This window comes from Chenopodium quinoa, unplaced genomic scaffold (genome assembly GCF_001683475.1).
Source record: "Chenopodium quinoa cultivar QQ74 unplaced genomic scaffold, ASM168347v1, whole genome shotgun sequence".
Lineage (NCBI taxonomy): Eukaryota > Viridiplantae > Streptophyta > Magnoliopsida > Caryophyllales > Amaranthaceae > Chenopodium > Chenopodium quinoa.
Genome location: NW_018743252.1, coordinates 5,511,019 through 5,525,909, shown reverse-complemented (window position 1 = coordinate 5,525,909; position 14,891 = coordinate 5,511,019). Strand labels below are relative to the sequence as shown.

The 14,891-nt window shown below is 30.8% G+C and overlaps 4 protein-coding genes across 4 annotated transcripts; 2 read left to right on the top strand and 2 right to left on the bottom strand.

The window, feature by feature from the left end:
* Positions 1-804: 804 nt before the first annotated feature.
* Positions 805-2,491, top strand: LOC110734898 (protein FAR1-RELATED SEQUENCE 5-like). Its single transcript, XM_021915027.1, has 3 exons — positions 805-928; positions 1,522-2,371; positions 2,452-2,491. The coding sequence occupies exons 1-3, from the start codon at positions 805-807 to the stop codon at positions 2,489-2,491; spliced, it is 1,014 nt and encodes a 337-aa protein (XP_021770719.1).
* Positions 2,492-2,833: 342 nt separating this feature from the next.
* LOC110735091 (protein FAR1-RELATED SEQUENCE 1-like) lies at positions 2,834-4,436 on the top strand. The gene is made up of 2 exons (XM_021915232.1): positions 2,834-4,080; positions 4,176-4,436. Exon 1 carries the CDS (start codon positions 3,195-3,197, stop codon positions 3,867-3,869), a length of 675 nt encoding a protein of 224 aa, XP_021770924.1. The 5' UTR covers positions 2,834-3,194; the 3' UTR covers positions 3,870-4,080; positions 4,176-4,436.
* Positions 4,437-5,254: 818 nt separating this feature from the next.
* On the bottom strand, positions 5,255-6,918 carry LOC110734897. The gene is made up of 6 exons (XM_021915026.1): positions 6,516-6,918; positions 6,275-6,434; positions 6,034-6,162; positions 5,810-5,953; positions 5,484-5,684; positions 5,255-5,368 (listed from the first exon to the last, which is right to left on the bottom strand). Exons 1-6 carry the CDS (start codon positions 6,665-6,667, stop codon positions 5,255-5,257), a joined length of 900 nt encoding a protein of 299 aa, XP_021770718.1. The 5' UTR covers positions 6,668-6,918.
* A 1,270-nt stretch (positions 6,919-8,188) lies between these two features.
* On the bottom strand, positions 8,189-9,708 carry LOC110734854. The gene is made up of 2 exons (XM_021914993.1): positions 8,627-9,708; positions 8,189-8,534 (listed from the first exon to the last, which is right to left on the bottom strand). The coding sequence occupies exons 1-2, from the start codon at positions 8,720-8,722 to the stop codon at positions 8,262-8,264; spliced, it is 369 nt and encodes a 122-aa protein (XP_021770685.1). The 5' UTR covers positions 8,723-9,708; the 3' UTR covers positions 8,189-8,261.
* Between the last annotated feature and the right edge of the window lie 5,183 nt (positions 9,709-14,891).

Genomic DNA, 14,891 nt, shown 5'->3' with positions numbered 1-14,891 from the left:
AAAGAAAAATACCAAAGTGAAGTCAACGATAATAATCAAACAAAAGTAAAACAATAGTAATCTTGCATAAACCAAAAAGTAATAAAACTAATTAAAAGCTGCTAATGAAAAGAACTAAGCTAATGAAAACGTAAGAAAAGAAAAACAACCATACTAATACTCTTGCATGAAAACGAAATTGACGAAAAGCGAATAAAAGATACGGAGTAATAATCCTTATAATCCTAGTAAGGAATCTAATTAAGTGCCTAAAAACCAAACTAACTAATAATCAAAAGCTACAAAATTAATCTAATAAAACTTAAAGAAAGGTCTGTAAAAACTAATAGGCTAGTCTACATGAAAATAAAGCTGCCCCCTCATACTTCCGTAATTGGGTATGTATAATATACGAAGACCAACAATCCAGTATTGCGGTAGCAATAGGTGAGCGCGCTCTGTCGGGCCACGATTAGCTCGATCGGGCCCGGTGTTTTAACTAGTCCAGCAGCATCCTCTTAGGAATGGGCTTCTTATTTGAGCCCAAATCTTTAACTTGCTTGATCCGTGATACTTACAAATTTTTGCCTAGACTCTAGGGTAGCCAGCTTCTCCTACACCCCCATGCTACTACGTCGTTTTATATTGAACCATTCTGCCATTTTTTTTCTTCATCTTTTTTCATTTTTGTTAACTTTCTATTCAAGCAACTATATAATGATTTTCTTAACCTAATTTCCATTTTATTTATCTCATATTTTACTTATTTCATTTTCTCTCTCCTGCATTTTTTATTTTTCCCCCAATTTTTCTCTCTCTTCTTCCATGGAAATTTCTAGCTCAATTGCGTTTGATCGTGACAGTGATTCTAGCTTAATTGCTTTTGATCGTGATTGTGATTCTATTTTTCCTGCTGGAGTTGGTTTAGTCGACTCGTTTTCGAAACAATGTGAGTAATTTTTTCCTCAATCATTCGATTTTGATTATGCTCTGTTTTTCGCGTGTAATAGTTCGATTTTGATTTTTGATTTCATAGTTTTGCTAATTGTATGAACTATAGTTTATATAATGCTCAATTATAATTTTTGATTTTATTGTTTAGCTAATTGTTATTGCTTATTGTATGAATTAAGACCAAAATTATGGTCGATTATAATTTTTGATTTCATTTTTATTTATGATATTTTTAATTTATAGTTTGTGATGTATTGTTGTGATTTTATTGTTTTTCTTTGTAATGTTGTTATTCGATTGATGTTTTTTTCCAGTTTTCTGCATTTTAATGATTGTCTATAGTTTTATAAAATTTGACATTCAATTAATGCTCATGTATGTTAGATTATATGTACATTTACGTTAACATAGGTGTAATTACTGTAATTTACATTTATCTATGTAATCATAAATGTTCATTTATATGTTTTATTATCATTTTGATATATGTTCATTTATGTAATGATAAATGATCATTAACAGTTTACATGTGGTTATTGTACATTATTGCTATTATTTGTGTTTATTTGTTACATTTTAATATTGCAGTGGAAAAAAAGAATGCTATTTTATTTGAGGAAGCAGCTAGTTCTGAATTTTACGGGAAACAATTTCCTTCTGAAGATGTGGCTTATGAAATGTTTAATGAATATGAATTTAGAAAGGGCTTTGGAATTAGAATTGGAAAAAGTAAGAGGCGAAGAGATGATTCATTCTCTATGAAAAGATTTGTTTGTACAAATGAGGGTTTTAAAGATGATAAGTGCAGGAATAATAGGCTGTATGAGAGACTTAACATAAGGACTGCTTGCTTAGCTTTTGTGCAGTTTAGTATTGACCGTTCAGGTGTATATACATGTACAAGACATGAGATGGTTCATAATCATGAAATGATTCCTGTTGACAAGAGACATTTAATAAGGTCTCAAAGGGATATTTCTAAGGAACATATTAATTTCATTTCTACACTTAGATTGAGTGGAGTTAAAGTTTCTGATTCTTTGAGAGCTTTGAAGAAGGAGGTTGGAGGGTCTCCTAACCTTTGTTTTACAGCTCCTGATTCTTATAATGCTATTTCTGTTGAAAAGACAGCTAAACTTGGGGGAGGTGACAACAATCAACTAATCAAATTTTTTGCTAAGAGACAAATTGATGAAGCAGATTTCTATTATGATTTTGAACAAGATGAAAATGGTGCATTGGTTAATTTCTTTTGGAGAGATGGAAGGATGATGAGAGATTATCATTACTTTGGTGATTTGTTAGTTTTTGATACTACTTATAGGACTAACAAATATGGTATGATTTGTGCTCCATTTGTGGGTATGAATCATCATGCAAATAATGTGATGTTTGGCATGGGATTTATACTTAATGAAAGAACAGAATCATTTGAGTGGTTATTTGATACTTTTCTAACTTCTATGGGAAGGAGAAGTCCTATTACTATTATGACTGATCAAGCTCAAGCAATTGCAGCTGGGATAAGAAATATTTTCCCCAAAGGTGTTCATCATAGATTATGTGTGTGGCATATTAAACAAAATTCTAAGAAACACATTGGGGCGTTGAGAGCTTTGGAGTGTTTCACTGATTTATTTGGTTATTTACTGAAGTATTGTGAAACTCCACCAGAATTTGAGCATTATTGGAAAAGGTACTTCTGCTTTATACTTGTTTAGCTTCTTAAATAATTTTTACAGAAATGAACATTTAGTTTTTTATAAATGTTTATTTATAATGATCATAACTGTTATGCTTAATGATCATGTTTCATTTACAGAATGTTGTTGAAATATGACTGTGCAAATGTTGATTGGTTGAATGATTTGTATAAAATCAAAGAGATGTGGTGTCCAGTTTTTTCAAAGAAATTTTGGTCAGGAGGTGTGCTTTCATCTCAACGTAGTGAGACAACTAACAAATCAGTTTCTCAAAGGCTTAACAAGACACAAGGTCTATGTGATTTCTATCAAGTGTTTCTCGATGTGGTTCAAGAGTGGAGAAGCAAAGAAAAAGGGAGAGATTATAATACAATCAGAGGTAATCGTCATTTGGCCTTTGCATACATTGGGATTCTTGTTCATGCTAGATCATTGTATACTATTCAAGCTTATGTGCTTTTTGAGGAAGAGTTCATTAAGGGTACTGCTTGTGATCATAAGGATGCTGGTGTGAATTTTCCTGAATATTATTATCATTTGTGGAGACCTGGGAAAGATATGATCAAGCACGAGGTTGTTTTTAATAAAGAAACACATGCAATATGTTGTACATGCATGTTGTTTAGTGAAATGGGTTTGCTTTGTTGTCATGCTCTTCGAATTTATCATATGAATTGTGTTCATAAGATTCCAGATGACTATATATGTAAGAGGTGGACTAAGGCTGCTATGTGTAGTCATGGCCTTGATGAACCTACAATGAAAACCAATGTAGTATCTACAAGTGTTTGGAGGACACAAACACTAAGGAAATTTGTTAAGTTGGTAACAAGTTGTCAACACTCTTTGAATGCTAGAGCAGAGGTTGAAAGTTATTTCAATATTTTAAAAGAAAAGATTGAGAGTGTTACTGGTACTATTGATTTTAATGAACCGGTTGAAGGTATTGAAATTGTTGATCATGAAGTTAAGAATCCGGCAAAATCAAGACCTATTGGAGAGAGGAATTATAGGCCTAAGAGTAATTTAGAGAAGGCTTATAACAAAGCCAGGGGTCAGTGGTTGAAGAAAAAGTCAGTATACACTCCTTATAAAAGATCTAAAGGTCAACCAGTAGTTCAGGTAATAATGCACATTTATGTTTTTGTTATTGATCATTTATGTTCAAGAATTGAACATTTTTGTTTTGCCTTAGGAATTGGACGAGAATGGGTGTCTTATATCTTATGCTAATTCTTTGGCTGATCCTAATGAGTTAATTGTGATTGAAGATCCAAGTGCTCAGGTAAAAACTTATTTTCTTTTTTATTTTATCTGTTTTTATCAAATTCTTTAGAATATAAAACATTTTTACTTTTAATTTTTTTTCAAGGTTTGTAATAAAAAGACTGCCATTGTAGAAGATATCCCTTCAGATGATAGTGTTTCAAATGACTTTGAACAGGTATTATGTAAATGATTATGTATGTAATTGTAGTTGTTCATTTTAGTAGTTTAAGTTGTGATTATAATGTTTTTATAATTTTCATTTTATTATAGGAATATGGATATAGCTCTATGCAATCAAACGTTACTGTTGATCCAGACATATCTTCTATTGTTAAGGTGAAATATTAATCATCTACCTTTTAATTTTGTATAAGGTCATTATGAATTTTGAATTTGATCATTAATTATTTTAATTTTGATCATTAGGGTAAAACAACTGCAATTGCTCATGATGTTGATAATTTTCCAACAAGTTCTCAATTGCCACCAAAGAAACCAAGAAATGTACAATTTCCCACAGTTGTGCATGCTCAAATCAGTGCTCAAGCTCCTTCTAAAGTTTCTAGCATTGTTCAAAATCCTCCAAAAGCTCCAAGAAATGTTCAAGTTCGTTCTAGTGTTCCGAAGAAAGTTCAAGCTCCTTCTAATGTTCCAAGAAGTACTCAAGGCTGTTTTCGGAATGTTCAAGTTGATTCTAGTATTTCAAGAAATGTGCATGATGTTCCTAATGTTCCAAGAAGTACTCAAGGAAATTCAAGGAATGTGCAAGTTTCTCCTAGTGTTTCAAGGAATGTTCTACTTTCTCCTAGTGTTTCAATGAATGTTCAAGGATCTCCTACTGTTTCAAGAAGTACTCAAGGAGGTTCTCCACAGATTTCAACCAAATATGATAGGTTATTAGCGTTTTTTGATACTAGTGTGGCTAAGAGATTGACTACAAATGGTAAATAAGAGAGTAAATCAATATGCAATTATGTTTTGGTGTTTAACTATCAACATTTTTAGTTGTCTCAACTTTATAGAGATTCAAGTGCTTTAAGTTTTTTATATTTTGATTTATTAAGTAATTTGAATCTTTTTTTTCAAACTATTCTTAAATGTTCTATAAATGATTATTTTTGCTTTTGGAAGTGATCATATACTATTTTAAATAGTAAGAACCATTATTAAATTGGAATAATTATATTAGATGATTTAAAACTGGCAATTATAATGTAACACTTTACTATTTGTAAATATTAAAAATATAATAAATTTTGTCTTTACTTGAACAACAACAAACACTTATGTCCATACAAATACTGAAAGCAAGTATGATCATATATATGTCTATATATGAACATATTGTATTAAGCTTGTGCAAATCTTCTTGCTGCTCTTCTATTGTTCTGTGACTGCCTGTTTCCTTCATTCAGCATTAGTTCAGCAGTGTATTGTACTCTGAGCTTTCTGATTTGGTTCACCTGTTCCAAGAAAATAATTTATTATAAACATGAACATTAATGGGATATAAATGATCATTATGTATTATAAAATGATCATGAAGTATATTTTTTTGTTTTGTTGAAATTTACTTACATTGTTTGGTTTTAGGTCACAAACCCATTCTTCATTGGGATCAGCAGTGAAAGTTTCCATATGTTTCATAATGTAAACTCCACAGTTGGTGTAATCTTCGTTGCTCCTCCACTTCATTTTTTGCAAAACCACCTTATATTTCTCAATAGAATCTGCATCTTCATACCCCAACCCTTTCAAATATTCTGCATATCCTTTTAACTGCAACATATACAGAAAAAAAAATTCAAAGGGATCATATTAATATTGATCATTTTAATTTTCAATATTGATCATCTTGTATAAACAAATTGATCATTTATATATCTATTAAACAATATACTTACCACCAATTGGGGTTGGTTTTCATACTTTGTTGCAATTGTTTGATGTTTTGGCAGTTTCCTGTTGTCAATTATATGCATTGTCTCATTGATATGATCAATGCATAGAAGATAGAAATGTGCATATATGGCCACTGGAAAAAAAATCTGTACATAGTACACAATATTATTATATATACACATTAATGTTAATGAACATATTATAATTCCATATTGTTCATTAATACCTGTTGATATCCAACTGCACTCTTGATTTTGTATAACCTCAATTCATTTGTTATTCTTTCTTTGAAGTATGCAATTCTAAGCTCCATTGATGATCCTTCAGGACACACTGTATTTGCATACATAATTTGCTGCAAATAATGCACAAGGATCATTTTAACATTCATAATGATCATCTAGTATAAGTGAATTGATCATTTTAGTACACCAATGTATACATGTGTAATTTCAATAAAGACTTACATGTGGAAATGTTGAAAAGTATAACTTGTTCTTTGACCTTTTTTGATTCAGAAGTACTGCCCATGAATCGATCACATTGTTAACTACTAATGTATCCCCTTCAAGAGTTTTCATCTCTTCCCTATTGATCGAATTCACTCCATCATAGTATAGTAGCTCACTGCAAAATATCAATTTTTTAAATTTTATGAGTTTACAACAAACATAATGTTAAAGTTTTAATGAAGTAAGTGATGTATACCTTTGATCTTTTCCACTATAAGCATAGTCTGTTACAAGTTTGTTCATTGTGTCTTCATCTTTGAACAAATCCTTGTACTTGACCATGTATGGAGATCGGAAAGCAAGAGGAACATTTGGGATTTCCCTTTGTGGCCTAGTTAATGTGACCATATATTAATACAAATATGAATTTTTTTAATAATGAACAAATAATTTATATAAAGAACAAATAGTAATACCTTATCTCTTTTTCCTTTGCAATCTCAGTTTTTGCCTTCTTAGCTTCTCTTGATTTTTTTCTTTCCAAAGTCTTCTCTCTGTCACTGAATAAATATTGAATTATGAATGATCATTTAGTATATTGATAATGAACATTATAAATCTATACACATGTAAAGACCATTTACCTTTGTCCTGTTGTGTTTTTGGAAATTTGAATCTTCTCTGTATCAATTTCTTTTAAATCCTTTTTTGTCTCACTGAATATAAATATAGTATAAATGATTATTCAGTTTAATGAAAAAGAACATGTATATGTGGAATAATCATTTACCTTTCCTTCACATTTGAAGCATATATCTGTTTCTTCTTGTCTTCTCTGAAATATTAATCATGGTTAGTAATGAAGAGTAATTAATATAAAAAAAACATTATTCTCCTTTTTTGAACAATAAACACTTAAAATATTACTAAGACATTTAAATTAAAATACATAATTTACATATCTTAAATTGTGCATTCCTACCCTAAAGCAAAATATTCCCTTCTGATTTTATAATACATATCCATTACTAACTTCATAAACAAAAACTGTCCAAAATAATTACACTTTATAACCAAATTTATTCTACATGTCCATTCAAAATTATATATTTTCTAACAAGATAGGTCTTCCATGTTTACCCCATGCTTCCTCCTTTCTTGTTTGATTTATCAAGGATATCTTCCATACTTGAACATGCTGGAGATTTCAAGATTGTAGAAATATCTCCAGCAGCTTCCCTATTTTCAGTTGGTGTCTTGGGATCACCAACTTTTGAATCAGATGCTGCAAACAAAATACATGAAAAAAATTTAATATAACTAGAAATGAACATTATACTTAATAATTTGATCATTTATTTGTAATATGTGAACATTGTACCACTCTTTGAATTTCCTTCAACATTTTCTTCTAATGCTTCAGATTTTGAACCTTCACCTTTGTTTAATGCTTTTTGTATTAATTTGCATTCACACATATATAGACTTAGTATCATTAAAGAAGAATATCTTACAATCACAAATGTTCATTTAATACTATATAAGTGAACTTTTTACCTTTTTTTGAATTTCCTCCATCTTGTGGTTCTTCAGAATTTGAACCTCCAACTCTTTCTGTTGATTTAAAATATATGAAATTGTTAATGTAAATGAACATTTGTTATTCTGAATATATACTTTTTTGAATATTTAGACTAAACAAACTTATTATTTTATAAATGAACATTATACTTTTCATAATTGTACATAGATATTAAAACTTTACCCTCTTCTGGCTTAGAAGAAACATTTGCATCAGTTGTTGTTGAAGTTGTGGCTGCAATATTAATCTGTGCTTCTGTGTTCAAATAAAATAAATTTTAATTCTTTAATTATATTATACTCTTTAAGTAAGGATATTCAAATTAATGACATTTTTAATTAAGCATATTTACCAGTTGTTGGAGTTGGGGGAGTTAAGTTGCAACCCAAACTGAATGCCTTCCTTATATCATATTCCTTCTCATTTCCTATTTTCTTTTTTTTCTGCTTCACTTGCCTCCATCAGATCCTTCTCAATTTGAGCTATGGCATTCAAAAAATCCTCTGATCCAAATATTTCTTCATCTCTGCTGAGAATTGATGGTTCTATTGCCATCTTTCCCAACACTTCATCTACCTTCTTGACCAACTGATTCCCAGGGAAGAGCTCTTTTGCCTTAACCAATTTGGTAGAAAGTCTTGCCAAAGATGCACCAACTTCTTGTACCATTGATGCAAATTCATTCATAAAGACCTGTCATTTATAGAACATATAAGAAAAATCATATAAGACATTATGTGTTTTGATATTGAACATTTCATAATTTATAAATGATCATTTTGTACCTTAGGATTGTCTTCAGGCTTTTCTTCTATTCTTGGAAGGACTTTTCCATATCCATAGTTCAAATCATTTTCTGTTTTTATCCTTTCAAGTGACATATCCCTTTTCCAACAAGAAATTATTGGAATTGTTCTTGGTTGTTTTTTGTTCAATCTTTGAACTCTGTCAAAGTAGAACAGCTGCACCAAAACCCATTACTATAAATGAACATATAATATAATACAAATGAACAATTAATATAAAAGATTAAAATTTTAGACGAAATCGATATTTAACATTTTGTTAATGAACATTCATTGTTACTAAAATGAACATTTTATAATTTACTATTGTGTGTTGTAAACTTACCATCAGAAATTGCAGTGGTCCATTGTAGAATCCTTTTCCTCCACTCTTTCTCCATGTCACATGGCAACTGATGAGAGAGTCAAACACGTACTGACACCAATTCAAGTTTTTTATTTTTTCTTTGTCCATCATAGAAAACAGAAACTTGAAATGGCATTGGTTGTTTGAAATACACTTCATCAAACAATTCACAGCAACTACCAAAAAGTTGGTGAGAAAATCTTCTTCTGCTGGCCTTTGGTTTTTGAATTTATCACTTGTATATTGAGCAATAATTTGGTTTATAGATGGTGTTTTGCCTTGCCATTTTGACCTCCAATTTTTTTATAAATACACCAAAATCTTCACTTGCTCTGTCTGATTTGGCTTCAACAATGGGAATGTCTCCCATTGGCAAACCATATACAATTCTCACATCCTCCACCTCAATTTCAATTTTCTCACCTTTAGGCAGCTCAAAACTACAACTACTGACTTCAAAGCTATCTAAAACCCAATGGCTGAATTGTTTGTCAAGCTGAGGAAGTTCTATATCCAACAACGGCCCCAGTCCTATTTCATGCACTAATTTCTTCTGTGTATCACTCATTTTCCAGCAGTATCATTAGTTGTAGCAGGGGCCTTTTTAGCAGCAATGACCTTGCTAACAGGAGCAGTTTTCCAGTTTTTTGTCAGTTTTTTTAGTATTCCTTGAGTTGACACTTTTAATTTTTTCCTGGCAACAGATAATTTATGATCAATAATATTTTAAATGTGGAATAGAAACATTTAATAAGTTATATATGTTCATACTTTTGCATTATGTATGAATGTGTTTCTTCAACTGCTGTTGGAGGCTCATCCTCTTTTGGAGGCTCTTCCTCTGCTGGAGGCTCATCCTCTGCTATAGCCTTCACTTGTTGTGTAGGCTGATCCTTTGCTGTAGCCTCTTTTGGAGGCTCATCTTCAGTTGATTGATTTCTGAAAATTAAAAATTGAAAATGATTAAAAATGCTTATCAACTAATATGAAAATGAACATTAGTTGATTTCTGAAAATACCCTGCTGCATCCTTTTTTGGTTGTAGTTGTTCAACCTCTCTTGTGTCTTTCTTAGGTGATTGATTTCTGAAAATCAATTAATTTCAAATAATTAAAAATGTTTATTAAGTAATATGAAAATGAACATTATGGGAATCAAATACCCTGTATTCACTAATTCTGATCCAGCCTTTTCTTGTTGTAGGTGATCAGTTTTTGCTTCCTCTTCAATTGTTTTTTTTATGAGAATGCAAATCATTAGATTATGTATGACAACTAAGAAATAAATGAACATTAAACACATTGAGGTAGAATATACCCTTGATTTGTTGATGCATCATCTATTTTTGAAGTTTCCTTCTCTTGTTCACTGAAATTTTTCGAATGTTAATACATAAAAGTATGATTATGTAACTGTATAAAAATTAATTATTGAATTTTTATTAAGTATTTATACCTTATTGATTGATTTTTCTCTGGCCTTGATCTTGACATTATAAATTTCACTTTCAACTTTTTTGGTTCACTAAAATTTTACAAATTATTTCAATTATGAGATTAAGTATTGAAGTAAATGATTGTACATTAAATATTACATATATGAATATTTGTAAGTATATCAACTTACTTGGGATGTAGGTTGTCTCCTAATAAATAGGGTTCCCACTTTTTTATAACTTCATTTCTATCCAATTTGTTGTCTATTTCATAACATTCTTTTCTCTCATGAATTATAGGATAAGGATTGAACATTCCATTGTCAAATTGCATCAAGTGTATCACTTTAAATGGTACATCACTACAATGTAAATTAATATTGTAAATCATAAAAATTGACATGATGTTTCTATGTTAGACAAATGTACAGAATAGTTCATATAAATGATCAATATAGTTGTAGCAATGAACATTTGTATACACATATATGGATATATATAACATAATATGAATTTTGACAATATAGTTTTTGTAAATGTTCATTTTACTACACAGATGAATAAAGTATATGTTTTCTATTTGTACAAAATGGAATTTAGAAATGAACAATTAATATGTCAGTAAATGTATACACATAAATTTAGAAATGAACAATTTAGAAACAAACATAAATTGCATGCTGTACACATAATATACAAATTTGAACATATGTATACATATATATGCACACATATATGCACACAATCCAATTTGAACATATACTGTTTTGTATTTGTTCATTATATTTCACAATACTATACTTTATATTTTTTTTGGTTGATCATTGAATCAAAATTATGCATACATTCCAATATTAACAGTAACTTTTTTAAATTTTTATTATCGTCTCAGAAATAGAGGAAAGTTAAGTTTATTTTGAAATTAAATAGTAACTTGTTTAAATATGAGCAAATTTAAATAAATTTATGCTTATAATTCCAAAAAAATAGTAATACTTACTTTGATTGTTCTGGAACTCCAGTATTTTCAATTTTTTTCCTGAAGCATCATCAAAAAGAAAAAAATACCAAAAAATTAGGGTTTTGTTTCGCAATTTTCAATTAATTTTACACTAAACATGTAAAACATACTTACTCATTAGATTTTTGGTTTGTTGTTGTTGAAATTTGTCGAGATTGTGCAATTTCATCTCTTATGTCGGACATTTAGACAATTTTACTTGCTAATTGCATGTACGAAAATGGAGTAGAGAGAGAAAATGGAGGTTGAGTGAGAAATTGGAGAAAAAGGATGAGAAAGAAAAATGTAATTATTTGAAAAGTTTTTTTTTTTTTTAATTATATATATATATATATGGGTGGGGTAGTGGGAAGTTACTGGCAGTTTTAGAGGGAAGTTACTGGAAGTTAGTGGTACGACGTCGTTTAGGGGGGGTGTAGGGATAAATGGCTAAACTAGAGTCTAGCCATAAATAGGCTTTTAAAACTTGGATATTTTTACCAATTGGGCCCTTAATCACCGAACTAAATTTAATTAGCTCGGTCTTGGGCTTCAAACATACGGTCATAAAATATAATCCAACTCTAATATTTTCGTAGTGGCTCAATAATCTCGAGAGTTGTCATAATTTTACAAATTCCTACAAAACAATACCAACTCTACAAAAACAATAGAAAATGTATATTAGTAATAAAAATAGCTCCGTAGAGCTCAAATAAGCACAAATATGACCGTGGGATGGGGAATAAAATATATATAAATTAGACTCATCAAACTCCCCCAAGCTAAACCTTTGCTTGTCCCTAAGCAAAACAATGAATAAATAAATCAATACTTAACCCCAAATACAATTTAAATCAATAAATATAATTCAAGGTACGTAATTTCGACAAATAAGTATCAAATTAAGTCAATTAATCAAATCCATCCAACTACCAATCTTCCTTAACAATTGACAAATAGATCAAACCATAAGAGCATATAGAATTCAATACTAGTGCTCACACACTCAACTCTCATTTATGTGGTGAGTAAAAGATGTACTCGATTGTTCTCCAACCAAACCTCTTTATATGTGAACAATGCCCTCCTAACTCACGCACTCGTGTGTTTATAAAGACACACACTCAACCTAATTGTCGACTCAAAATATGTCAAATCATTCTTCGCATTGATAAACAACTAATTTCACATCCATACAACTCTATGCACAAAGGTCGAAAGGTCTTCAAAGCTTTTAATGTAAGGCTTAGGTAAAGGGTAGGAAATATTTGGGAAAATGTGAGAGTAAAGCCATGCTTAAGGGAGCCAAATCCTAATAAAACCAAGGTAAAAAATAAATAATGACGATTAATCTCCAACTCAACTCAACTCTACAAAAATTCACCAAACAACTAAACCAACTTCTTCACAAATTTTCAACACTTACAACTTCACTCATACAAATACGGCATTATAAAACTTAAGTGAACATACAAACTTTGAACTTTTTTTTTTCTTTCTTTCTATTTGATATTTATTTTTTTGAATTTTTTTTCCTTTGAGCAACCTTCAATTAGAACACTTGAACATTGAAACAATTTTTTTTTTCTTTTTCATTCAACATGGAAATTTCAACTTTGAACAACAATTTTTCTATTTTTTTCTAATCAACATATAAGAACAAATAACTCCTCATATTCACCCACATTGTGCAAATTATGTGCACACCACAACTCGCTCACCTCACTCACTATTAGCTCCCCCAAGCCAAGCTTGGGACTTGTAACCAATGGGGCTTAAATTAGTTAAATAGGACTACAACTCGCTCACCTCACTCACTATTAGCTCTCCCAAGCCAAGCTTGGGACTAGTAACCAATGGGGCTTAAATTGGCTTGTAATGTGGCTAAATAAACAATAAAAAGGGCACAGGCAACAACATGGATAACAAGAAGGGAACAAATGAATCTAAAATCGTCTGAAGGCCACATAGAAGAACAAATGCCATCATCCTCCTCAATGTGTATAATAAAGAGTCATAGAAATATTACTCAAAGTTAAAACCAATACTCAACTTCATTGACATACCAGGAACTAACACATATTCCTCACCAAATCAACTAGTCAAGCACTATATTCATAAGTAGTTGGGAAAAATTGACGCATGTTAAGATTTCAAGGCAATCAAACATCAAATGATGATCAACTAATCCACAATATTTATCATCAAAAACCAAGAAACAAAATAATTTTGAAAAAATTTCATCAAAGGGCACTGGGAACTATGATTTATAATTCATTGGAACGAATTTTTGGATATTTTTTTTATTTTAACAGAAATAAAAACTACCTAAGAAAGTAATAAACTAAACTAAGCACACCCAAGAAAATAAAAACAAAAGGGAAAGAAAGAGTACCAATATATACAATAAATCCCCTCCAAGCTAAATTAGACAATGTCCTCATTGGCTTAAAGGGAAGCTAGTAATCCAAGCGACTACATCTCAACATCACCACCATCCCAAGTATCACAATGCATCAATTTGGTACAATTTTGAGCAAAATAGAAACAAAGTGTTAATAGGAAAAGAGGCAAAAACGAGTCAGGTTCACTATTTCGATCATAACTTTTTTTTTATATAAATGATAATGTAGTGATTCTAATTGCATTGGAAATAAGACTTGAAGAGCTTTCTAACGATAGGTCACACGCAAAATTTCGTTAAGAAACGCAAAAGTTATGGCATTTTGAAGTTGGCTAGTTTTGCTGACGCGCTCTCGCGCCCGATTGGGCCCGCCTTCAAGGTCCGAACTGGCGGTTCTTCGCTGCTGCTTGCACGAGACTCCTTTTTGGACTTAATTTGCTTCGATTTTTCGCTTGATTGAGCAAATGTCACTCGATCAAGTGGGACTTTCATTACGGGCTCGATTCTCGCAACTTGCTCATTTTTCTCCACTTGTTCATCTTCAAACCCAAGCCCTACACAATTTAGAGCTCTTTCTATAGCTTCCACTTCATCTCTAGCTCCATGTATTAGTTTTTCCCGTGGAAGATGCAACACGAAATACCGGTTCCAAGGGATCTCTAACGAGAGCTTGGGCTTTATTAGAAAAATTATTTACATTAACCACACCAATACAAAAGCACTTTTCCTCTAACATGAGACTTTTAAAGACATTATTCAGATTAAAAGTAACATTATCATCCCCTACCGATAGTGTAAGTTTACCACTGTTCATATCTATTATTGCCCCCGCAGTATGAAGGAATGGTCTACCCAAAATAATCAGAATTTGCAAATCTTCCTCCATATCAAGAACAACAAAATCAACAGGTATATAAAATTTACCTACTCTAACAAGAACATCCTCTAAAACACCTAAAGGGTACTTAACAGAACGATCGATCGGTCATTTGCATAGTATTATTGATAGCTTTTAATTTACCCATATTTAATTTAGAGCTCACAGATAATGGCATA